Source organism: Otolemur garnettii, unplaced genomic scaffold (genome assembly GCF_000181295.1).
Source record: "Otolemur garnettii isolate 467f Iridium unplaced genomic scaffold, OtoGar3 scaffold00350, whole genome shotgun sequence".
NCBI lineage: Eukaryota > Metazoa > Chordata > Mammalia > Primates > Galagidae > Otolemur > Otolemur garnettii.
This window is the reverse complement of record NW_003852745.1, coordinates 175,144-202,648: the sequence shown is the minus strand read 5'-3', so window position 1 is coordinate 202,648 and position 27,505 is coordinate 175,144. Positions and strand designations below refer to the sequence as shown.

The window sequence follows — 27,505 nt, the reverse complement described above, 5'->3', positions numbered from 1 at the left end:
AAGGGAATTTAAGAAGGAATTTGCACATAATCCACTTGCTTATGATTTATAACATTTGGTTACCTGTTATTTTTTAATTTAAAAATCACAATATAGGAAGTTTTTTTTGTTTGGTTGGGTTTTTTTACCTTTATAGTAACCAGCCTGAAAGAAACAGTGCCTGTGTTGTCTGTATCTGGATTTTGGCTAACTAGAGAAGACTGAACTTCAAAAGGGTTAAGGTTTACACCCATAGAACCTCCTGTATTGTCTTTAGAATCTTTTGACTTGTGATCCTATTAAGTCTTTGATATTTGACAAACTTTCAAAATCAAAACTCTAAATTCAGTCTTTTTGAATTATTAAGATCACTAAAAGTCTCAGAAAGATATTAGCCTTATTCAGTGTGTTAAACTTGTATAGAAAATAGTGTGAAATACAAAATGGTGGTTAATTTTCTGTGGATTATATTTGCATGTAAACATATGTTCTAATATTAGAAAATACTGATATATCTTAGCATATGTTACCAGTAATAATTTTTGATTCATTTCAGAAAGTGTTTTTTTAAATGGCTAAGTCCAAAGTTTGTCCTTCAAGGAAAGAAATGGAAAGGCTGACTCATTCTCCTGAACACAAATTTGTGATAGCTTTGGAGATTATATAACATCAGGCTAAAAGCAAACTTCCATAACTTTAATTAGAAAGCTAACTTGTAGGCCAGGCACAGTAGCTCATGCCTGTAGTACTAGTACTCTCGGAGGCCAAGGTGGGTGGATTGCATGAGCTCATGAGTTTAAGACCAGCCTGAGCCAGAATAAGACCCATCCCTAAAGATAGCTGGGCATTGTGGCAGGCAGCTGTAGTCTGAGCTACTTGGGAGACTGAGGCAAGAGAATAAATAGCTTAAGCCCAAGAATTTGAGGTTTCTGTGAGCTGTGACCCCATAGCACTCTACTGAGGGTGAAAAAGTGAGACTCTGTCTCAATAAAAAAAAGTTAACATGTCCGTGAGTATTGCTCACTTAACCTGAAACAGAACAGAAATTAATTTCGTGGGACTGAGCAGAGTTTTGTAACATTTTCTTTGAAACATTGCTGATTCTGTCTGTGTTCAGTTTTTCAGAAGTCAAGAAAATCCTTTCTCCATCTCTTGATATATTTATAGCCTGCAGCTATGTATGCATTTTTATCATCAGAGAAATGCAAATCAAAACCACCCTGAGATATCACCTAACCCTAGTAAGATTAGCGCATGTCACAAAGTCCCAAAGCTACAGATGCTGGCACAGATGTGGAGAGAGGGAAACACTCTTACACTATTGGTGGGACTGCAAACTGATACAGATTCTTTGGAAAGAAGTATGGAGAATCTTCAAACATGTCAAATTAGATCTCCCATTTGACCCTGTAATTCCATTACTAGGCATTTAACCAGAAGAAAAGAAATCATTTTATCATAAGGACATTTGTACTACCTTGTTTATCGCAGCTCAATTTACAATCACCAAGATGTGGAAACAACCTAAATGCTCTTCAACTCAGGAATAGATTAACAAATTGTGGTACATGCGCAGCAAGGAATAATATTCAGTCATATAAGAGATGGTGACTTCACATCTTTTATAGTATCTTGGATGAAGCTGAAACACATTCTTCTCAGTAAAGTATCACAAGAATGGAAAAGCAATTATTCAATGTACTCAATACTAATATGAAGACAGTAGACAATTTGATGCATGTCCACATAAGAGAAAAACTCATTTCAATTCAAGTTGGGAGGAGGAGTAAGAGAGAGTGGGAGGGGAAGGGGGTTGGGATGCTCTTGCTGAATGGGCACAGGGTGGGGATGTTTGGCACACCTTTTGTGTGGGGGACATAACCACAAGAGGGACTCTACCTAACAAAATCAAATATTTTGACCTGGTTGTTTGTACCCTCACATTAACCTGAAATAAATTTACTTTAAAAAATATTTGTAGGGCCAGGTGTGGTGGTTCATGCCTGTAATCCTAGCATTCTAGGAAGCCAAGGCAGGTGGATTGCCTGAGTTTACAGGTTGGAGATCAGTCTGACCAAGATTGAGATCTCATCTCTAAAATTAGCTGAACATTGTGGTGGGTGCCTGTAGTCCCAGCTACTCAGGACACTGAGACAAGAGAATCACTTGAGCCCAAGAGTTTGAGATTGCTATGAGCTATGATGTCACAGCACTCTACCAAGGGTGACAAAATGAGACTCTGTCTCAAATAATAATAATAATGATAATAAAATAAAAATTAAAGGGTGGAACCTGTGGCTCAAGGAGTAGGGTGCTGGCACCATATACTGGGGGTAGCAGGTTCAAGCCCAGCCCCAGCCAAAACTGCAAAAAAAAAAAAAAAAACAATTAAAATTTTAAAAATTGAAATATTTATTTTTCTCTCTCTTTGAATTCTCTAGAATTTGAAAACCATTTGTAAATATTCTTAATTTCTGACAATATAGATATTTGCATAAGTTTACTAAGACTCTATAGATATATGAAAAAATGCTCACCATCCTTAATCATTAGAGAAATACAAATCAAAACTACTTTGAGATATCACCTAACTCCAGTAAGATTAGCCCATATCACAAAATCCCAAAACCAGAGTTGCTGGTGTGGATGTGGAGAAAAGGGAACACTTCTACACTGCTGGTGGGAATAAAAACTTATATGTTCCTTTTGGAAAGACGTCTGGAGAACACTTAGAGAACTAAAAATTGACCTGTCATTTGATCCTACAATTCCTTTATTAGATATATACCCAAAAGATCAAAAATCACATTACAATAAAGATATTTGTATCAGAATGTTTATTGCAGCCCAATGCATAATTGCCAGGTCATGGAAGAAGCCCAAGTGCCCATCGATCCTCCACGAATGGATCAATAAACTGTGGTATATGGACACCATGGAATACTATGCAGCCCTAAAGAAAGATGGAGACTTTACCTCCTTCATGTTTACATAGATGGAACTGGAAAACGTTCTTCTTAGCAAAGTGTCAAAAGAATGGAAGAAAAAGTATCCAACGTACACAGCCCTATTATGAAACTAATTTATAGCTCTCAAATGAAAACTACAACCTAATTCTAGCCCAAGAATATGGAGAGGGGGTGGGGGAGGAGAGGGGAGAAGGGCAGATGGGTGGTGGGAAGGTGGCTGGAAAGATCACCTATATGGTCTGTCTCACAAGGGTACAAGTGAACTTTTCTAGAACTAGAGTATGAATATTTTAACACAATAACTAAGTAAATGACACAAAGTCTATGTTAACCAGTTTGATGAAGGTATTTCAAATTGTATGTGAAAACATTACACTGTACCCCATGTTTGCATTAATGTATACAGCTATCATTTAATAAAAAAACTAGTTGGGTATTGTGGCAGGGGCCTGTAATCCCAGCTACTTGGGAGGCTGAGGCAAAAGAATTGCCTAAGCCCAAGAGTTAGAGGTTGCTGTGAGCTATAAAGTCACAGCACTCAACAGGGGGTGACAAAGAAAGACTCTGTATAAAAAAAAAATGTCATTTTCTGACAGATCCAGGAACTCCAAGTTGCTTTGGGACTTGTAAAAAAAAGGAATTTACCCAGTGCATACAAGTATCTAATGGCACAGACAACGCCTTGGCTTGAGGAGGCTTTCAAATCTAATCTGAGATTCTTTATAAAAGATTCCAGGAAAGGCAATTTTAAAAGGAAAAGAAAAGCCTAGATGGCTAATAAGTACTCTTACTGCACTTTATGAAAATAATCAGACCCAGTATACTGAGAGTACAGTTTATTTTGGCAAGTAAATTGATTCTGCTATAATTTGTCTTTAGTAAAATGGGAAATTAGAGACAGAAAAATATGTTCAAAAATAAGAAAGTATGACCCACCTGTACTAGATGCCAGCCTTATCTTCAATGCCACCTCATAAGATGACACATAGCTATTTGAACAAACTGATCTGTTCATAGGACTAAGAAATTGGCCAAAGGGTATGGAATTATATATCGTGTTCAGATTTGCTCCAATTTTTTTTTCTTTCTGCTTCTTAGTCCTGAGATAACATATTGAGTTTTAATATGAAAACTCTTTTAATTTCAAAGTGGGCACCAAAAAAATTAAAAATATTTACCCCAAATCACACATCTCTGACATATTTTGAGATGGCTACCCCACAAGTAACATTGCAAAAGCATGCTAAAGTGCTTATCCTAATCTATAGAGCAGGGGTCCTCAAGCTTTTTAAACAAGGGGCCAGTTCACTGTCCCTCAGACCTTTGGAGGGCCTGACTGTGGGCCCCAGGATGAGTCGACTGCTAAGCAGGACAGGCAGTGGCGGCAAAAACACCTGTTGGGCTGGATAAATGTCCTAGGCAGGCTGCATGTGGCCAGCGGACTGTAGTTTGAGGACGCCTGCTATAGACTGTATGCCAAAAGAAGTGTGATCGGAGATTTGACTTGTCTTAGACTCTAGGACTGATGAGAAAGAAATTGTGAAAGCCTTAAGGCACAACAAAGTTGCTCAACTTGCTAGTCCAGGGACTTACTTCTGTTATGGGAGTCGGATGGTCGAGCCACCTGTAACTGCCAGACAATATGCAGAGACAGGGATAGATTCACCAATCTTCATTTTTCAGAAGACTGGGATTCTGGCTGGGTACGGTGGCTCACACCTGTAATACTAGCACTCTGGGACGCCAAGGTGGGTGGATTGCCCAAGCTTAAGGGTTCGAGACTAGCCTGAGAAAGAGCAAGACTATATCTCTAAAAAATAGCCGGGTGTTGTAGCAGGTGCCTGTAGTCCCAGCTACTTGGGCAGCTGAGGCAAGAGAATCGCTTGAGCCCAAGAATTTGAGGTTGCTGTGAGCTATTACAGAATTCTGGAAAACAGTGAGAGTAGCCTTTCCAAGACTGTTCTGTTCTTCCATTTCCAACATTACAGTTTTATACATTTGAGTTCAAAGTGAAGACCATGTTAACCCTTATCTTAAACAATAATCCTCCAAACCTATTATGCATAGTAAATAATAATCAGTCTAAATCATGATCCAAAATAACATTCCAATTCAAAAGTTAATCTCCTAAATCAATCCACTTAAACTACTCAAAATAGGCATCTCAATAGTGGAGGTAAATTTACAAAATAGTAAGAATGGGAGATAGGGAGTAAAGGTCAGGCAGGACCTAAACTGACCAGACCAGCTGCATCGTGTCTACCCTAGCCTGACAGACTCCATCTTATTCTCACTGAAAGTGCTTTCATTCTCCACTCCTATTACTACATTTTATATCTATGGAACAGATTTTAAATGAAAATAATTACTATGATTTACTGCATTTGCCCTGGGTTTGAACTTATTCAGGCAAGGAATAGGTTTAAATTTACACTGGGAACAGCAAGCAGCACAGTTACCAAAACAACAAGGGGCCACACTAAATACAGCAACAAACAAGGATGTCTAAGAATAACATACTTGCCATCCTGACAACTGATGCTTTTAACCCTCATCTTCTCACAGTTCTGTAGTTCAGTGTTCCAGCTTGAGTTTGCTGGGTTTCCTCTGGGGTATAAAGCTAGATATGGGAATGATGTAACCCAGACAACCTGACCACTGTGGGGCTCACAAGTAGAATGTCTGACAGGCCAGTCCACTTTCCCTTGAGATTGCCAGGTCTTTCCCTGCAAGTCCTGAGGATAACCTACTTACAGACTGGAATGTATGTAGGTTTTAGGAAGCAGGGCAAGGGGCTACTTCTTAAGTAATTCAAAGTGTGGCATAGTGTAGTTTAGGAGGTAGCCTGGCATGCCACGACAGAGATCAAAAGGTCATCTGCTGGAATGCTTAAAAAGGTCTTTTTTTTTCTGAGACAGAGTTTCACTTTGTCACACTTGATAGAGTGCCATGGCATCACAGCTCATAGTAACCCCTAACTTATGAGCTCAAGCAATTCTCTTGCCTCAGTGTCCCAAGCAGCTGAGACTACAGGAGCCTGCCACAACATGCAGCTACTTTTAGACACGGGGTCTTGCTCAGGCTTAGGTTGGTCTTGGCCTCCCAGAGTCCTAGGATTACAGGTGTGAGCCACCACTCCCGGCTTGAAAAAAACGTCTTGAGTAGAGGGTTCAAGGCCAGTTGAGTAAGTTCCTTAGTCTCTGTGGGTTCATTACTGGAATGTAGAATCTGGAAGTTATATATCTCAAAACCTACTTCAGGGTAAAGAAGTAAATAGAGGCTCACTCTGGCTTCTTTACACTGAGAGGGATGAACTCGGGGTTATATTCAGGGCAGAGAATGAAAATATTTAGCAATCACCTACAAAAATCCATAAGTTTTGAGTTTTGAGGCTAAGTTTTGCATGATGAGAATATTAATATTCTTAGTCACAGCCTTCGCATAGTTCTTAAGATAATACTTAGTTTTAAGAGTCTATATAGAACTGATCCGAAGTTCTAGGTAATTGAAGTGAATATTCGTGAAAATCAGCTGGGTATGGGGCACTTGTGGGACCCTGTTGCAGCCACACCACTTACTGGGAAATTTTTATTCAGGTTCCAATTTCTCCTGAGGTATCCATAAAGACACAGCATATAGTGTTTAATACTGCACAGATTTTTTTTTCCAGTGTTGCCAACAGGCAATCTTTGTTGAGCCTTAAGACTTTTGCAATTTCTTTCCTATCAGTGTTAGATTCAGAGACAAATCTCTAATCACACCTTTTTTGGGCATATTCTTCAGAAATGCTGGCCTTCTGACAAATAAAGTTTGGTGGACCTATCCCCTTCTCTGCATATTGGCTGACAGTGAGAGGCAGCTGGACCTTCTTCGTCTGTTAACAAGAATACTTAACATTATTAAGTTGGCAACATTCCCAAGTTAATTTACAGGTTCAATATGATTCCTACTAAAATTCCAGACTTTTTTTAAAAAGAAAGAATGAGATGATCCTACAATTCATATGGAAATGTAAAAGACTCAGGATAGTCAAAGTAGTATTGAAAAAAACAAATCTGGTAGATTTATATATTCCAACCTAAAAACTTACTACCAATATTCAAGATAATGTGGTACTGGCACGAAAACAGACATACAGAAAAATTGGATAAATTAAGAGTCCCAAAATTAACCTATATATTCAAGCTCAATTAATTTTCAACAAAGATAATTCAATGGACAAGGAGCAGTCTTTAACAAACAGTGCTAGAATAATTTGAAAGCCACAGTGCAAAAATACAAATTTAGACCTTTACTTAATACTATACCCAAAGATCAACTCAAAAGATACCTAAATGTAAGAGTTAAAACCAGGGCTCCTCAAACTTTTTAAACAGGAGGTCAGTTCACTGCCCCTCAGACCATTGGAGGACCGGACTGTAGGCCCCAGGACGGGACGAGTAGGCTACTAAGCAGGACAGGCAACTGTGGCAAAAACACCCTGTGCGCCGGATAAAACACCCTGCTGTGGCCTGCAGGCTGTAGTTTGAGGACACCTGGTTAAAACTATAAAATGCCTAGAAAAACACATAAGATCAAATTCTGGTTATACTGGGTTAGGCACAAATTTCTGAGATATGTCATCAAAGACTTAAACCATAAAAGAAAAATTGACAAATAGGGTTTCACCAAAACTTAATTTTTTTCAGTTCAAAAGATATCATTAGCAGTATGAGAGCGTAAACACAATGACTGGACAAAATATTAATATATCCTATATCTGATAAAGGACTTCTATCCAGGATACATATTCTTTGTTTATTTATTTATTATTTTTGAGACAGAGTCTCACTCTGTTCCCCCAGGCTAGAGAGCCATGGTGTCATAGCTCACAGCAACCTCAAACTCCTGGGCTCAAGGGATCCTCTTGCCTCAGCCTCCCAAGGAGCTGGCACTACAGGTGCTCACCACAACCCCAGCCAATTTTTCTATTTTTGGTAGAGATGGGGTCTCACTCTTGCTCAAGCTGCTCTCAAACTCCTGAGCTCAAGTAATCTACACACATTGGCCTCCCAGAGTGCTAGGATTATAGGTGTGAGCCAATGCACCCAGCTGACAACCAAATTTTTTAAAGGGCAGAAAGGGTATACACAAAATTTCATGACAGTTTTCTTCATAACACCCCAAACCTGGAAACAACCCAGATGTCTTTTGGTGGGTGAATAGTCAAATGAACTATGGTACCTCTGCAATGTGAGATACTACATAGCAATAAAAAGGAATGAAAGACTTTTATATACACAATAACTAAGATCAGAGGTTCTCAATCTGTGGGTCACGACCCCTTTGGACTGTATTAAAGGTTCGCGGCATTAGGAAGGTTGAGAACCACTGACTTAGATGATTCTCAGGATAAGTATGCTGAATTAAAAAAAGCCAATCTCCAAAAGTTACATATAGTATGATACAATTTATAATACATAACATTCTTGAAATGACAACAATCACGGAGGGTAAACAGCTTAATGGTTGCCAGAGGATAGGCAGGAAGGTGAGAATGGTTATAAAAGTGGAATGGGAGGAGTACACGGTTATGTAATTGTTCTGTATCTTCTTGTGCTGGTTACAAGAACATGTATCTGTGATAAAATTGCACAGAACTAAATGTACACAGACAAATATTTCATGTATGATGGGAAATGTGAATAAGACAGGTGGATTGTATCAATGTCAGTTTTGTAGCTATGATGGTGTACTATAGTTCTGTATGATTTTCCATTGGGGGACACTAAACAACGGGTAAGTGGGATCTCTCTGTATTATTTTTTATAATTACACATTAATCTATAATTATCTCAAAAAACTGAATTTTAAAATGGGGTAAATATTTGAGTAGTCATCTCATCAAAGAAGCTATACAAATCAACAACAGATACATTGAAAATATGTTCAACATCACTAGTCATTAGAGAAATGCAAAGTAAATGTACAGGCACTCGCACAAGAACAGCTATAGTCAAAAGACAATAACACGTATTGGAGAGGAGACAGACAAAGTAGACCCCTCCTACATTGTCCTTGGGAATATAAACTTATGAACCCACTTGGAAAAACAGTTTGGCAGTTTTAAGTTCAACATAGTCTTGTCATACAACAAGTATAACATAGCAGTTCATAGCAGTTCCACTCACAGGTATCTATCCAAGGGAAACTAAAACATATGTTCACAGAGAGGCATGTATGTAAATGTTCATAGGAGTGTTTTCATAATATCCCTGAAGTGGGAGTAACTGAAATGTTATCAACTAGTGAATGGATAAACAAAATGTGATATACCACCAACATGGAATACTTTTCAGCCATTAAAAGGAATAAAGAACTGACATATAATACAATATGGATGAACCTCATAAACATTATACTAAATCAAAGAAGCTAGACACAGAAAGCTCCATATTATATGATTGGAATTATTTGAAATGTTCATTAAAGAAATCTAAAGAAATATATAGAGATAAAAAGTAGCTATTGAATGTTGGAGGTTAGAATAGGGAGTGACTGAAAATGGGAAAGAGATTTCTTTGGGGGGATAATGGCGATGTTCTAAATTTAGTTAGTAGTGATAATCACACAACTCTGCATGTTTACTAAAATCAATGAATTCTGTGCTTTACCAAACAAATAAAATAAAGCTATCTTTTAAGAGTTACAATCCTTTTCAACTGTTTTAGGTTGAATCCCACTCAGAGCATAAAACCTTTTACTTCACGCCTCAGTTTCCCATCCATTATATGGAAGAAGTAATCCTATGCCCTACTTAGGACATCAGGCAGAATGTCATGTGCCCTGCTTTCTTTTCCATCCACTCCTGGACTTAACTATTCTCAATGCTAAATTATCATTTAGAAACCATGGTTTTTCTCATGTTTACTGATAATGTATAAACAAAATGTGTTTTGCTTGGCTTGCTCAACTCCAAATTCTCCTATAGTTCAGTAAAAATAAATTACCTTTGGAATCACACATACTTTTTAAGTACAATGTATATAAGAGAAACAGATAAGCAGATTTAACTACACTTGTGCACTTAGCCACACCAAGAATGGTACTTCTCTGAATTGCTTTGTCCTTTTATTATTATTACTGTTGGGGATTCATTGAGGGTACACAGAAGCAGGTTACATTGATTGCTTTTGCTTTGTCCCTTTGACATGTGACTAAATGGCAGGGGCTTCTTTCCATTTTGGCAGAATTTCCCCCTCCCTTTCCTTCCCGCTCATTCCCCATAGCCATCATTTCTTCACTTTTACCATAGTTCTAATACCTTATTTGCACTCATCATAAAGTCCACTCCTATTCCCTTCCCTTTCATTCCTTCAAATATCCCTCACTGGCTTAATTTTGGGTGGTGAAAAGGAGAAACCATCATTTAATCAGTAATCAGTAAAATAATTTTCCCACTACATATTGACTTAGTAGACCTTTACAGATAATATATTTGGAAAAAGTTTACTCTTATCTGTGATTTTTTTTCACTCCTTGAAAGTGAGTAACTGCTGAAGAACATGGAATTTGATCTTAAATCTAAGGTATTTCACTCCCATAGTTGATATATGACACATTTTTTTAACATAGAATAATAGCAAAGATATGTATTTGTTGCCAGAAGAATACTTTGAAATATTTAAGGTTCCATCTCTTATAATTTCTGGCTAATTGGATGAAGGTCACCATACCATAAAAAGCTATATTTTGTTGCTTATTGTCATTGCTACAAGTTATTTCTAAAGTTCTGAAAGAATCAAACTTTTGAATAAAATGAAAAAAATTTCACTTTAATAACACAAACACCTTGGTAATAATGGTAATTTGATTTGTTACTCTTACAGAATTTCCTCCTCCTTCATATATCCTAAATACTTGGTTTATATTCCTATACTGTTACTGTACTGCTCATCCTAAATTTAATTGTGGCTGTCTGTTTCCCCAGTCTCACTATCTGATTGGCATACAGCTGCACTGTAGCAGAAAGAGCCATGGAGCCATTATTAGAATACCTGGACTATAACATTTGCTGTGTTACTTAGCTGTGTGACTTCATTTTCTTAATGATAGGGATTTTTGTGCTGTTGGTAAATATGAACTAGTTTTGTACATTATTTGCAAACTCAAAATATGTGACCTCTACAATATCTTAGTGGATGTGGAGGAGACAGAATATTTTAAATGGAAAATTTTGGACAAACATCACCATAGACCTCAATAAATTACTTAAATTTCTTGAGATTCAGTTTTGTCATCTACAATAATGATGCCTACTTCATAGGATTGTTTAAAGGTTAACTGAAATATTGTATGTGGAAAAGCCTAGCCCAGCGTCTGGAAAATGGATGATGTTAATCAATGTTTCATTAGGTTGGCATGCTTCTCCTCAAAAAAAACAACCCTCCAAAATTAGCAGAGTCCCTGACTTACAAAGTCCTACATAAGTATTACATAGAAGTAAATGAGGTGAAAGCTATGCTGATTAGTTTGATGTAAGCACTCCAAATTGTATAAAAAATCAACACATGGTACCCCACAAATGCATAAACGTATTCATGATCTATGTGTATATGACTTAATAAAAGAAAAAGAAATGCTTACCCTGCCTTTTAATGTTGTGGCAAAGCTCTGACGCCAAAATCTTTTAAACTGTAATACTTAATAAATATAAGAGATTGGTGTACCCCATCTCTATTTTGGTAAAGTTCTAACTTGACTTTTATAGAATATGCTTTCTCTCACCCACCTTCACTGGCGGTACTAACACCCAGCATTAATTAAAAGAAAATTAAATCACAAGCTATGTCCCCAGGATAAAGCAGCTGATGGGTTCAATATGAAAATCAGCACCCAGACCAGACCTTGGTAATTCTCGGAGTTCACCTCTAACAGCCCCCTCCCCTTGGAGCCGCGCAAGCGTACACGGAATGTGCTTGCTTTCTTCTCTCTTCTCTCTCTCTCTCTCTCTCTCTCCCTCCCTCCCTCCCTCCCTTCTTCCTCTCCTCTCTCTATCCCACCCACCTTCTCTCTCTCTCTGTCTCTCCAACTACTCCCCCCGCCCGTCCACCCTGGTCTGCCTAACACGCAGGCGCGTCTCCTCACATCCCATCCCTACACCCCTCCTCTTCTCTTTCTCTTCATTTTGTTCCCCCTCCGCTTCCAGCACCTCAGCTGGTTCAAACTCTTCTCCAGGAGAGTGGCTGCGACCGTGAGGTCACGTGATGAGCATCCTGCTGCCCAACATGGCGGAGTTCGACACCATCTCGGAACTGGAGGAGGAAGAGGAAGAAGAAGTGGCAACGTCGTCGTCGCCGCCGCCGTCGTCGTCCTCGTCGTCGTCTGTATCTGGGCCCGACGATGACGACGATGAGGAGGAGGATGAAGAGGAGGAAGAGGAGGAGGCGCCGCCTCCGCCGCGGGTAGTGAGCGAGGAACATATGCGGAAATATGCCCCCGACCCTGTGTTGGTGCGGGGCGCTGGCCACATCACTGTGTAAGCGAGAAGGGGCCATGGGATTTGAAAAGGCTGAGATTTGGCAATAGTGGTGTGAGAAGGTGGTCCAGGGGCCTGTGGAGTGGGGGAGGGCTAACTGAGGCATACAGTCAGGAAAGGATACTTGGTCTAAATGGAGAAACCGAGGGTATATCAATGTAAAGGAAGTGAGGAGAATGAGTACAGGGCATTCAGGGCTTTGGTAGCCAGAGGGATTGCAGTAGGGGCGCACTTACTTTCTTGTATGTATGCAGGCAAGTGAATTGTCTCTAAACTGCATTATGTACCATAGGGTTCTTCGCGCCCAAGATTGGTATCTAGTGGAAAACAGCGAGTGCTGTGACATGTGACAAGAACTAGGCTTGGCTTCTTCAAAACAGAAACATAGTATATTTTATGAATAATATTATGGAATGTCCGTTCACCCACACATTCACCTATCCATTCTCCCTATCTAATCTTTCCGTAAATATCACACCATTAGAGGTTCATGTTGAGAGGCATCTACAGAAAGTAGAAAGCAAAGGATTGGGAGTCAAGGTGCTTAGATGCTAGTCCATTTTGTTTCTTATTGGCCCTGTGACCTTGGTTAAGTTGCTTCCCATTTCTAGGCCATGATTTCTTCATCTTTATAATAAACATAGAGAATTTGGTTTCTAAAGTTTCTTGGCTATGAGATAATTTAAGATACTTCCAGGGAATTTTGTATGCCCAAATACATATTAAATATGCAAACATTAAACATCCTCCAGGACCTGAGGATGATTTCTTGAAAATTTATCCAGAGTGGCCTTTGAAAAATTGAAATTTGGGTCATATTTGAGAAAATAAAATTGAGAGGGATTTCAAAACATAGTAGTTTTAATGCAAAAGAATACATGATGCTTCTCTAGGCTTTAAAGACTGCTTCCTCGTTTTTATTTGCTTTGACCATAAATATTTGTAAGTTTGAGCATTGTGTTATGTTCACTCTTCTTAACTGTTAATTTACTGCATTTTAAAAATTGGCCTGTTTTTTACTGTCATATCATACTGACTCTGATTTTGATTATGATTCATCAAGCCCCTTTGACTTTCAATTGAGTTCATATTGTATGAAATCATATAATATATACTATATCCCCCATCAAGTTGGCTTTAATTTTTAACATGCTGAGTATTTTGATTGTAATATACTTTGGCAATCTTTTCATGAAATCTATTAGCAGAGATTTTGAAATTGTGGAAGGGATTGGGGAGGGGTTTAAGCCTGCTTTTTGATTAGACAATTTTAAGATAATTTTTCCTGGTCCAATAATTTTGCAGATAGCTGACAATATTCAGATGCCAGCTTACTGTGCTGTTTTACTTCCATTTCTTTCATCACTAGAGAGACAATTTATTATTCTAGTTATTTTTCAGGCACCAAAGCTTACTTTCATGTGGATTATTTCACATGACTCTATTCCAACACTGTACCCCCACATTATTTTCTAAAATTCTGACAGTGGAAAAGGGGCAAGGAAACAGAATTTAAGTTCTCTGAAATTTATTTGTAGTTCTCTTCTGCCCTCCACACAATCACACACCATGATTAAGTACTTAAGAACAAGTTCTTCATGAAAAGCAGAGCACTGACACTTGCCATGTCCAGGCCCTTATTGGTGCAAATCTCTCCCTAATTCACACTCCGGAATTAGGAGTGTGAAGTAGTAATGTTGATTGTAACCATTGATATTAATTGACTGGAGCCAAAACCTGAAAAGCAACACACCAGCTCGCTAACCAGTGTATTTAGTTTGGAAACTTACTTAGTTTTATTGTATTCATTCTCTGTTTTATTGTATTCATTTTCTTATCTAGAAAGCACATTTGATGTTAAATGACTAGAATTTTGAAAAAAAATTCAGTGTTCAGGAGGAAATTTTACTGGATTTGAGAAATAGGTCTTTCTATGGTTGTAAAACTTTCCTTATATCAAGTAAAGCAAAATAACTTATAGTTAATTTTATTCTGAGACCTCTGAAATAGAAACTTCTGTTTAATTTTTTTTCTGGCATAGTAATATTAGAGTTGCCTTAAACTATATGCCCTCTCTGAATGAAGTATTTCTTAATTCCCTCTCAACCTGAATTTTTTCCATTCTTTGTGCAGTCTTCTATTGTGTAGAAGACTTTGTTTCCTTTCAAAGTTTAAAATTCAAAAGTTATCACCTCAAACACAGTGTATATTAAGCCCAGCACTTTTCCCTTCTTACATTGTCTATGCTTTCCATTTGCCCTATTTCTGACCATGATGCCATCATTTTAATCTCCTAGAATTGAAATATTTGAGACATTTTGACTCTTCCTTCTCCTTGAATTGCCCTATTCTAGTCTATCTTTGGAATTATGTCATACCTTTTGAAATGTCTCTTAGATTTTTTTATTTTCTCCATTCCTATTAGGCACCACTCTAGTTTGGGTTGCTTTCATCTCCTGCTTGAAATATTGCCACAGTCTGCTGCCTCCCCCTACTCCAATCCATTCTACATACTTGTGCCAAACTAGTTTTCTTAAAACACAGTTTAATCATATCACTTTCCTGATGCAAACCTGCAGTGGATCTTAGTTAGGTCTGAGTTTCTGTCCCTTTTTCCTCCTACCTCAGAGTTTAAGGAGTCCCTCCAATTAATCCTCCAGTGCTCAGCCCTCCACTGTACCTTCCATACCCTTCTCTTCAGCTGCCTCCCAGATTTTCTCCATCAGGAAGCCTCTGTCTCTCCAATATTACCTCTTTCTGCCTCTGTCTAGCTTTGCCTGTAAACATATAATGTACACAGTTATGATCTAACAAAAAAAAAGAAAAGAAAAAAAACAAAGACAAAAGCTTTCCTATACCCATGTTCTTTTTAGTTACTATTTAATCTCCCGTCTCTAAATTTTTAAAGAGTAGCTACTTTCACCTTATCTATTTTCTCTTTATATCTCTGTGGTCTACATTCTGCTACCACAACCACTGAGCTGTCCCCAGTTATAATAACCATGACCCTCTTGTTGATAAATCAGTGGACATCTTTCTTTCTTTATCCTCTGGTCCTCTCTGCTGCATTTGACACTTATGATGACTCCTTTTATAGAAGCTTCTACTCTGGGGTCACAAACACACAGGCATGTAGAAGCAAGGCAAGTCACAGATAATAGTACAGCATGAGTAGAACATGGGGACTTTGTTGAAATGGAAGGCATATATCTTTTCTAAAAGTGTTCAAATTCTGGTTTTAGAAAGTACATTTTGCTAGTCAAACAAACCTCAGAACTCCTTGGCAACTTCGCTCTTCTGGATCTCTTTATACTTTCCTGGATGTTCCTTAACTGTCTCCTTCATAGGCGTCTCTTCCTCTTTTGCCCCTTAAATATCAGTGATCTTCAGAATTTTGTTCTGATAATCTTCTTATTCCCTACTGTCCCTAGGTGGCTTCATTTTACAACTCATAGTTTCAATTTCAATATGATATCTCCCAAATATGGATTTCTGTACCAGACTCTGCTGGGGCCCTTATCTAGGCTTCGTTCAGTGATCCACTGTCATCTTAAATTTAACATATTCAAACAGAACTCATCCACCCACTCTCTCTCACACCTCCCATTAGTCATCCTTGGTTCTCCTTCCTACTCTTTCAACAGCTAAGCAATCAGGAAATACAGTATTAACAATATATAACCTAAATATTTCTTCTTTTCTTCCCTACCCGATTCAGGTTCCTTTCACTACCCTAACTAATTGTCTTGCCTTCATCCTTGTTACCCCCACATCCATCCTCTAGCCTGGTGCTAGATTAAGACACCAAAATTGCATATTTAACCAAACCACTTTTCCTGCTTGAAGTTATTTCTACGATTTTCCCTTTATTCAGGACAGGATCTGAGCTCCGTAACATGGCATATGGGAATGGACCCTGCTATCAGCTTAATCTCCTGCCATTTCCCTTATTGCTTATATGTTCCTGTTCAGCTGTTTGTTATCTCATTGCCTCTCCTCAACTGGGGCCTCCATCTAGAATGGGATTCCACCTTCCCTTACCCAGACTCTCCATATATCACCACCTCCTGGAAGTCTTCTCTGCCCCCAATAGAAGCTGCAATGTAAAAACAATTTCTAATTCTCTCTGACTCCTCAGTGCCTAGCACAATGCCTGACATGAAGTGAGTTGAATGACTTTCGGTTTACTTTAATAACATTTCATATGCCCACTCAATAAATACTAATTAGGTGACTCTCACCATGGAGAGTACTTATTTCTGAGCATATGGATACAACAGTATTGCTAGTTCCCGTGTTAGGGTTTCTGGCATGGGCTTACCTTTGAAAGCTTTGATAAGCTAGCCCCTATGTGTTAGAGTACCCTTGTTTCTTTGTATTATATTAATATTTTGGGTTTCCTAGTTGTTTTAACAACTAGGAATCTTCTAACATGCGATAAACTATTATATAAATTCTTAAGTAGAATGACCTAACCATATAAATTGTAATTCCAATTCTGAGACGATGGCCATAAATGGATATTTGGAGATCTTTTTCCAATTAAAAAAAATGTGGCTAAATTAACTCCCATAGATTTGAGATTATAGAAATACTCATAATGAAACATGTCTTAAAAGTATTAAGTATTTCAGAAATACTATACCTCTGCGTGACATAATAGTTATCATTATTTTGTTAATTTGGGGGGTTACGTATTTGGATCCAATGTATTGAAATATAGAAAAAAATTACATCCCATGAGATTTTTTCCTTATTTATTAGACATTACCACATTCTTTATATTACTTAAAATAGATATCTGCCTGTAATATTATACCTGCCTAGAAGTTAGCAGAGATGACAGATTGTCAATTCTCAGAGACTCATATAAAATTCTCTCATTAAAAAGCTGAAGTTAGCAGATTATAGAATTGAAAAAGATGGCTAAATTTACTAAACAATGCATTTCTGCAAAAGCTTAGCACCACAAATGTTGATATTTCTGAAATTAGGAAACGGAAGGCCTTTTTTATAAACATGTCTTTGAGGAATTACAGTGATACGTTATTAATTTGTGTTTATGTACAGTGAATATTTTATATAGTTTTAGGCCTTGAGACTACTGAAGATATGGTAATTTGTCATTGTATAGTGTGGTAAGACATAATTCTATATGAAAGATTAAAGAGATTTAACTAGAATCTTTAAAAAAAATCTTTGTATTATATTTATGACATTATGGCATAGCCTTCTCTTTTCCTTGGTATAGAAACTTTATTTTTTAATTATTTATTTATTTATTTATTGCAATTTTTGGACGGGGCTAGGTTTGAACCCATCACCTCCAGTATATAGGGCTGGCGCCCTACTCGTTTGAGCCACAGGCCCTGCCCAGTACAGAAATTTTAGAGTTCAGTCCACAAACTTCAGAATCAGTATTACTACAAGTGTCTAGTTTTCTAGTGAAATAGTGTTTCTTGTTGACAGAATTTTACTATACTGTTTTCTTAAACAAATTGAGCAAGTCAACTTTAATTTTTGTAAGACTTTAAAAGGTTGATTTATAGCCACTTTCAAAAACATGAAAATTGTGAGAGATGTAAGGAGGGAGAGAAGAGAGAAGAACAACTAGAGGACCCATCCTTTGCCTTAGTTTACTTCACAGAATTGTTACAAGAAATTCAAAATGTGAGCGTTGAAGCCACTTGATTAAAATAAGCTGGGTCAGCTTCAAACGCACAATAGATTCTATTTTTAATGAAATCAATAAAATGATAAAACAACAGTGTGAACAGTTCCCAAGTAAGTGCCTGTTTGTATAATGCTAAAGAGTCCACATCCTGGCTTATGTCTATCACTGATCAGTAATCAGTAGATAAGTTTGTCTATCCTCTGTGGACTCGTAGTTCTCTACTTAATGGTTGTTTATGAAACAGAGCTGAGGTGTTTACTCAGCAGCAACCATTTCAACATTTTCCTAGTAGCTACTGAGTGAAACATTGGGCCTAAGCCTTTAAAAGTTTTTTTCATGTGCTAGATCTCCAAAGGGGAAAGTTGAGGAAAGAAATCCCTGATAGGCAAGAATAGGATTACTACTGCCTATCAGTCAAAATTATGAGAGAGTACGGGACCTAGTTGGCCTTAGTTCATTCTTCTTGGTGTGGAAATATGTAGGTCATAGGGGAGTATTTTAAGAAGTAAAATTATGCTTTTTTATACCATTTCTAATATATTTTTTATATTTTAGAGAAGGTATCCCTTTTATGTCAGAAAAGAAAAGAAATATGAATATAACCAGCATTTCTTTAGAACGTGAGCACTTTGCTAAGCTGTGTGAAGAATACAGAGAAAACAAAGTACAGGCCTTGATTTACAGAGCTAACAGGAAAGTTGCTTTTAAGATACTGACATAGAAGAGCAAACAGTAAAAAATAACATTTTATTAACTGTTTAATTGTACAGGGCAGATTATAAATGGTAGTGAGTGTTCAGACAAGGGAAGTCCGTGAAGGCTTGCACATTCAAGGTGTTATAGCAGGAGTTGGAACTTAAGCCTTGAAGCCTGCTTAGGACTTAAACTAGAGAGAAGAAACAAATGGAACCACATGAACAAAAGAGCCTGTGCAACAGTGGTAATGGAAAGGAAGGAATCATGATGAGAATGATTTTAAAGAAGCAAATAGTAGTACTTAGGGACCACTTGATTATAAGCAACATGCAAAAAAAAAAAAAAAGAAGGTGTGAATATGATACCAAGGTCTAGGTTAAAGGAAGAGAGTAATGTGCCATTGATGGGAATGAAGAATTTGCAAAGGGGAACCTATTTTCAAGAAAAGGTAGCATTTACTTTTAGACATGTTTCACATAAGATATTATTGTTTTCTGGCAAGATATCCATATGGAAATTTTCATTATACAATTTGAAATGAAAGACTAGAGCATATTTGAAAATATATTACTAGAGAAATTGGTGATCATTAGCATAGACGTGATTGTCAAAACTGTCAAATACAGTTGAACTGTTATAGTTCCTTTAGAAAGAAAAACAGACTAAAAACTAAATTTTGGAAAAAAGACAAGCGCGTTAGGGAAAAAAATGAAAGAATGGGAGTGGTTAGGAAGGGAGTGATCAACAGTGTCACAGCTGCAAAGTCGAGAGAAAAATTTCTGACAAGAGGACATTGAATTTGGCAATAAGGAACGTGAATTTGTCTTTCTGCATAAATTTACTGAATAAGAAATTATTTTCAGCAAAATAACCTCAAAAATCAGGTTTCAAAATTTCTTAAGAATGGAAGTTATATTAGAGAAATGAAAACATTGGAAAGTTCATTTTCTGATGATAAGTGAAAAGAAAATAGCAAAGCTAAGAATTTTTAAAACAATAAAAACATTCTATACATGTTAAGGGATACCTGTCTGTATCCGCTACATATTTGATCTAGTAGAGGAATAGCAGGTGGTAAAAACTAAAATGGTAGCAGTCTCTAATTGAGGTAGGAACATATTCTTGACATTTCATCTAAAAGGCATTATTTAGAAGGCTGGACATGGTGGCTCATGCTTTTTATAATCCTGTCACTCTGGGAGGCTGAGGTGGGTGGACTGCTTGAGCTCAAGAGTTCAAGACCAGCCTGAGCAAGACCCCATCTCTACTAAAAACAGGAAAAACTAGCTGGATGTCATGGTGGGCTCCTGTAGTCCTAGCTCCTTGGGAGGCTGAGGCAAGAGGGTCACTTGAGCCCAAGAGTTTGAGGTTGCTGTGAGCTATAATGATGCCATGGCATTCTACCCAGGGCAATATCCTGAGACTCTCTCTCAAAAAAATAAAAGGCATTTAGACAAGAAATGGAAATAGATCTCTACTTTAAAATATGTCATATCTTCAAATGAAAACTGCATCTATTTCTTTGTTGCATAATAAGAATTTACTCTTTGTGTAATAATTAATTAAATATATCTTTTGATTAGTGATTGCTGCCATTTAACTAGCTAAATGATGATTTAAATGAAATATATTTCGTGCACTATTAAATATGTGTCATGTCATTTATTACTGAGTTAGCACATAATTGCAAATATATATTTAATATTACACTGTCAATTTTTCAAGTATCATGTGAAAGTTTTCATAAATATTCCTGCACAGGAGTGTCCCATCGTGTTTTAAATTAGGCTATACTTTAAGTGTATAGATTTAAAGGGAAAGTGTGTTTGCGTATTTATATTCTTATGACATGTTGTACGGACCTGAAAAGTACTAATGAATGATTTTCTTAAAGTAATTGCTAATTAATTTTCTGAACTACAGTAGAACTTCTATAAGTTGACCATCCAAAGGACTGTAACAAACTGGTCAACATACAGAGGTGGTCAACATAAGGAACTAGGCCTACTGTACTGATACATACATGCGGTGCATGTCATGTCTGGTCTATGAAAATTAGCTCAACTTAAGGAGGTGGTCAATGTAGGGAGGTGGTGAACTATGACGGTTCTACTATATTTTAAAATACATAATTTTTCTATCCAAACATAGAAAAGTATGATAAACATATGGTATAAAAGATAAATGGTACACCTATATAGGGCACTTAACATGAATGAAACTTGCAAGTACTGGAATTTTCTCTGGGTGAGTCAGTAAGTTATGAGTGAATGTGAAGGGCTAAGTTATTACTGTATCTTGCTGTAGACTTTATAAACACTGTACACTTAGCCTATACTAAATTTATTAAAATTTTTTTTCTCAATAACAATTTAACCTTAGCTTACTGTAACTTTATTGCTTTATAAGCTTTTTAAACATGTTTTGATTTTTGTAAAACAAAAATATAATGTATAGCTATACAAAAATGCTTCTTCCTATCCTTATGCTATAAACTTTTCTTTATTTTTAAATTTTTTTAACTTTTTTTTTTAAAAACTAAGACACAACTCCACACATTAGCCTAGGCCTACACAGGGTCTGAATCATTGATATCACTGTCTTCCACATCCACATTTTTTCACACTGGCAGGTCTTCAGGGACAATAGTACACATGGAGCTGTCATCTCCTATGATAACAACGCCTTCTTCTGGAATAGTTCCTGAGGGACCTGCCTGAAGTTATTTTATAGTTAACTTTTTATATATAGGCAGAAAGAATACACTCTAAAATAAAGATTAAAAAGTATAGTATAGAAAATACACAAGCCAGTAACATAGTTGTTCATTATCAATATCAAGTATTATGTACTGTTTTAAACATATATACATACTTTTATTTGACTGGCAGTGAAGTAGGTTTGTTTATGCCAGCATCACCATGAACATGTGAGTAGTGCCTTATGCTATGATATTGCAAGCAATACAATGTCACTAGGTGATAGAAACTTGTGAGCACTATTATAATCTTGTGGGACTCTTATTGTTTATGCATGCATTCTGTCATTGACCAATACATCCGTCGTTATGCAGTGCATGACTATATTTATTTAGCACAATGTCAATCCTATGGTAAGTACATAGGTATTGATAACTATTATTGTTACTGTGTGCCTCATGTGGAGTTCCCAATAAATGATAATGTCTTTTCCTTTTTACTGACAACCTATCCTCCACTAGCATAAAATTATAGTCAATATGATATGATACCATCTAACATTCAGGAAGTGACCTGTGTTATTCCTTCTGAAATCAACAAGCAGGTGAGCAAAGGCTTGTAAAATTCATTTTTACTTCTTAGTACAGATTTCAGTGAGTGTACTAAAAGAGAGATCTTTTGAGGGTGGAGTCTTTTCTTAAAATAGGTTGAGTTCACACATGAAAGCCATTTGTAAGGATCAACTTTTGAGTGTCTGAATAATAACTGGTTCCATGTTGTAAAACTCTATAGTTTCAAAGGCTATCTTAGTAGAAGAAGAGGTACTTGTATTAGGAACTTTTGCATACACATTCCTGAAAGTGGAATGAGTAGTATAATACACTCTCATATATTACCCATCATCCAGTTCCAGCAATTATCAACTAAAGAGGGTTTTAATAGAAACACTTAAATCAAAAATTGACATTTCCACCTCTATATAAGTGTTTCTCAAATTTATTACTTTTTAATCCCATATTATGGGTCTAGTTAGAATCCACTTTAACATTTGCTCCTTGTTAAAGTTTCATTTACTATTAATTTGGATTAATAATCAAAGATTTATTTTCTATAAACAATCATTTAAAATTTTTCAGGACACATTTTTTTAAATCAAAAGAAAAATGCATGAGTTTGTAACTTCGTTTATAAAAAGGGAAAGAGTTAAATGTGCTGGGTAGAATATATTTTGTTCTTTGTTTTTAAGGTTTGGCTTGAGCAACAAGTTTGATACTGAATTTCCCTCAGTTCTAACAGGGAAGGTAAGTGAGAGTCTGCTTTGAATTTTCAATTCTAAAGCACTGTTTGATGGCTTAGTCAGTGTTAGGACAAATGTTTTGAATCATTAGTAATAAAGTTAAATAACAGGAGGCTTCTGTGCTTGGAAGTTGTGTTGGTAGTGACTGATAGCTGTCTCTATAACTACCGGCCTCTGACCAGTTATTCTGTCCATTGTTCATTAAAGCCATCTATTATTTATTTATCTTCTCAGCTTTCCCAGTTTTTCATTTCTTCTCAGCACAGGTAGCTTTAATTGTTTTCATTCAGGTCAGTAATTTCCAATGTTTTTAGAGTTAAAGTAATTTTTTAAATGTATCACTATTACTTTTAGGTAGTTCTGAGTTTCTAAAATTGGACTCACCTTTCTGTTTCCTGGTTCCTCTATCATCAATAGTTATTTTCTATAAAATTCAAAGACTTCCTAGAATTTGAAACAGTAAGTCTAGAGACCTTATGTACAGCATGATGAATATAGTTAATAATATCATATTGTATACTGGAAATAACTAAGAAAGTAGATTTCAGGTGCTCTTTCTACATACACAAAAAAGATAAGTATATGAAAAGATGAGTATGTTAATTTGCTTGACTATAGTAATTTCACTGGGTGTAAATAAAAACATCATGTTGTATACTTTAAATACATACACTTTTTAAAAAGAAACTGTATTTGGAAAATCCGCTTATAACCATAATGCTAACTTTCTAGGCCCAAAAGTAGGAGACTGTGCCTAAGGCAAAATGTTACATTGTTTTAGTGTGAATTTTTCTCATATTGTTAGCGAGAAAAGCAAGTATATATATATATATATATACACACACACACACATATATATGCAGTATATATAATATAAGAAATGGGAGCAATAAGAACATATTAATTATATTTTTACAAAGAATTTTAGAAAGATATACACAAAACTAATGAAAGTGATTTTTTTTTCATGAGAGAAGGGGAATGAGATGACTATAAATAAGAGTGAGGGCTCGGCGCCTATATCTCAACCGGCAAAGGCGCCAGCTATGTACACCTAAGGTGGCGGGTTCGAATCCCCAGCCCGGACCCGCCAAACAACAATGATGGCTGCAACCAAAAAATAGCCGGGCGTTGTGGCGGGCGCCTGTGGTCCCAGCTACTTGGGAGGTGGAGGCAAGAGACTCGCTTGAGCCCAGGAGTTGGAGGTTGCTGTGAGCTGTAATGCCACGGCACTCTACCCAGGGGGACAGCTTGAGGCTCTGTCTCAAAAAAAAAAAAAAAGGAGTGAGGATGAGGCAGTTTGCTGAATATCTTTTAGTACTGTTTTCATTTTTGAACTTTAATTTAATTTTAATTTGTTCTCTCTTGTTCTAACTCTTTGAGAATGGGATAAGACACTTCTACTGATACTGGCTTCTTTTTGTCATGACGCATTTTCCAGCTTTTTACTCTCACTTTTGGCCTTCTTCCCAGCCTCCTTGTAGATGAGTAGAAAAGACAACAGACATATTTTTTTTCAAAGGAGTAACTGTTAGTCATAAGAAATTCTATTTAATTTAACTTTGAAAGTTATGTTGTACTTTATTTTCCTGATTTCCCCCCTGAAAAATCGGAGCTAGCTTGAGACAGAATAAAGGTTTACTGTCATATCTGGGTTGAAATCTAAGTTGTATTACGTATTGGCTACATGACCTTGGGCAAGCCACTTTTCTGAGCCTCAATTCTTTTTTGAAAAATAGAGATAATGCTGATAGTTACCTCACATCTTATTTTAAGCCTTAAATGAGATAGTATATGTAAAATTACTAATATATCATAGGTACTTATTAGCTCCCCAATGGTAGTTTGTAGTTGCTATTGACTATTCTTCATCAGTGTATCCCAGTTTCACCCTGATTGTTTTTTCGATTTACTTACTGTAATTTCATTTTTAATTGCACTCACTTTTTCATCATTTAAGTAATAACATTTTCTCTTCATCCCACCACTTATTTGTCCTATTGACTGATGATATTTTTTTATCTCTCCTGAGTTATAATATCAAATCCTTCCATAGAATAATAAGCAGATGAGCATAGTTTCTGAATAAGTTAGCCCTGGAAAATTCCTGACCTTCAACTTTTTTGAACCATTTGGCGTGAGATTTTGGCCTCATTTTATAGTATATTATACTTTCCTATCCTAATTGTTTAGGATATTCATCAACTGAAGCAGCAGCCTAGATTTAGATTTGTTTTATGTACATTAAACATTCATTTTCTCCAAATGAATAAAATAGCTGTGGAAATCTCTCTTGAGTAATAACATATTTGTAGAAAGAGGGAATCAATATTAAAACTAATGGGAATGTAAATTACTAGTGTTCCAATGGTAAATTTATTCTTTATGTTGCCCTTGCTGCTGCTGCATGTGTTGTTTGGGCGGTTATGTCTAGCTTTAATATTGACTTAGTTTTTTTTAAGTTTGAATTACAGGTCCTAGAAATTATGGAAAACGCATATCCTAAAATTTATGTTAGTGAATGGAGTTCCTAGGCCATAAGAATTATCTATTTTTGAAATTGGCCAATTTTATGTGCTTGAGGAATCTTTAGAATCTTTTCACACCTCTTCATTTCTTTCCAACCCATCTAAAGCTAAAAATACCTCTGGCCCAAAATGTAGTATACTTTTTAAACTAGAGGAATAAGAATGGTAAGCAGCTTTTGATGTGCATTCATACAACCTAGATGATGTAGATATGAGCTATTCTTGAAGATACCCATTATTTCCAAGTGACTATTTTTGTAGCACATATTATAATGGTACGTGGATATTTATTCAATGTGCATTAAAACATTTCTCATGTATTAGGTAAGGCATAAATGATAACATGACGATTTTCTTTGTGTTGGGTGATGAGAAAAACTCTAAAAGGAATTCTGAAGGTCTGATTTTGTGGAAAGTCACATGGTAGTAGCTTCGGTTTTATTCATTTTCTCTTTAATGATATAATTTTTCTCCAGTAGGTGCTTTCATTTGTGTAGATTCCTTCAGATTATCAAAATACTTCTCTGATAACTTGGGAGAATAAGCAAAATGAATTTACAGAATCTTAAAAAGAATTAAAAGAGGGAAAAAAGGGTCTGAACTTCTAACTTAATAGCTCATATGTTAAAATATTTAAAAATGGATAAATGTAGAAAAATACAGCTTGTATAAAACCAGTCTTCCTGTATGAATGAAATTCTAAATAGCTTTTATGTCTACCTGAGCTAAGCAAAATTGCAGAGTAAATTCTGAAAATCTAAAAAGTTATTCTGATAGGCTCTTTGTGGCTCAATATTAATTTTTTCTTCTTAAGTTCTGAAAAGATTGATTTTGTACCTTTTCACTAAAGACGAGTTCTCCTGTCATTATAGAACATTCAAGCAGGTGTAGGCACACATTTTTTGGTGACCAGAAAATGAAAGAACTACAGAACTTTATAAATGAAATTAAAGCTTCTACCCCTCAGCTTGAAACAATTAAATAGTGTAAAGGGGGAGATTAGTGTGCAGCGTTGAGAATTTAAGCTATAAAAAGGTATCTTTTCTATTGTGGTCTGGTATGACAAGTGATTGATAGGGTTGTGTTCTCCCCAGGATTGAAGGAGAGAAATAAGTTCTGCTGGGGTTTGCTTAGATTTTCTTCTGTTTGCAGAATCTCCTGCCTCCCATTATAAAATATTATGACTCTTTCCCCCACCTTTATGATGTGGTTTTCTTTTTTCTTTCCAAGAGAGTAAAAGGGAATGAAATATTTCTTTATAACCTACTGTTCGGCTAGAAAGTAAAGGGCTTCCATCTTACTTTCATGCCTAGAGATACTCAATTATATGAAAGTAAATGAGTAAAATGTTACTAACTCTGATTCTGCACAGTTAACTAAACATTTCTTCATCTTACTTAAAATTAGGAGTTAACCAGTCTCATTTCTTTCTTTTTTTTTTTTTTTTTTTTAGAGACAGAGTCTCACTTTATTGCCCTTGGTAGAGTGCTGTGGTGTCACAGCTCACAGCAACCTCCAGCTCTTAGGCTTATGGGATTCTCTTGCCTCAGCCTCCCAAGTAGCTGGGAGTGCCCATCTATTTTTTTGTTGCAGTTTAGGCCAGAGCCAGGTTTAAACCTACCACCCTTGGTATATGGGGCCAGCGCCCTACCCCACTGAGCCACAGGCGCCACCCCCAGTTCTCATTTCTTATGCCTTTATCTCTGTTTTATGATTTTTATTGTTAATTAAAATACAGATTTCATTCAGAGCCATCTGACCTCTTTTTAAAGTCAAAATGCAGAATTTTAGTTTGAAATTCTAGTATTTTGTTTTATAACTTAAAAAATCTGAATATCTGAGTTCTCATTTTTAGTAACTTGAATATTTTAATTTTTAATTTATCTATGGTAAGAGAGTACACCTGAGATTATTATGTATTAAAAGAAGAAAGTGTTGGCAGAGAAGGAAAGTTGTCACATTTTAGGAATGTTTTTTGTTTTTATTTCCAGAAGTGTATAATAAAAGACAAACGTTATAATCAGTTTTATATAGCATACAATTTATTTTATTCATTGTGTTTTAATAAAAAGCCAGTTTTCCTTTCCCTCTTTCATTTTATTCTTTAAATTTAATCTCCCTCAGACTTCTAATACTATTTATCCCT

General features: G+C 36.3%; 1 protein-coding gene across 3 annotated transcripts in view; it reads left to right on the top strand.

Moving 5' to 3' along the window:
• Positions 1 to 12,145: 12,145 nt before the first annotated feature.
• Positions 12,146 to 27,505, top strand: part of CHIC1 (cysteine rich hydrophobic domain 1) — a 146,137-nt gene continuing 130,777 nt past the window's right edge. For 2 of the 3 annotated variants that reach the window (XM_003803593.2, XM_003803592.2), the window contains exons 1-2: positions 12,146 to 12,465; positions 22,781 to 22,835. In XM_003803593.2, the coding sequence (XP_003803641.1) occupies positions 12,194 to 12,465; positions 22,781 to 22,835 (327 nt within the window). In that variant the 5' untranslated portion in view covers positions 12,146 to 12,193. The remainder of the gene's footprint in view (positions 12,466 to 22,780; positions 22,836 to 27,505) is intronic. The other variant, XM_012813922.1, reaches the window with a different exon arrangement.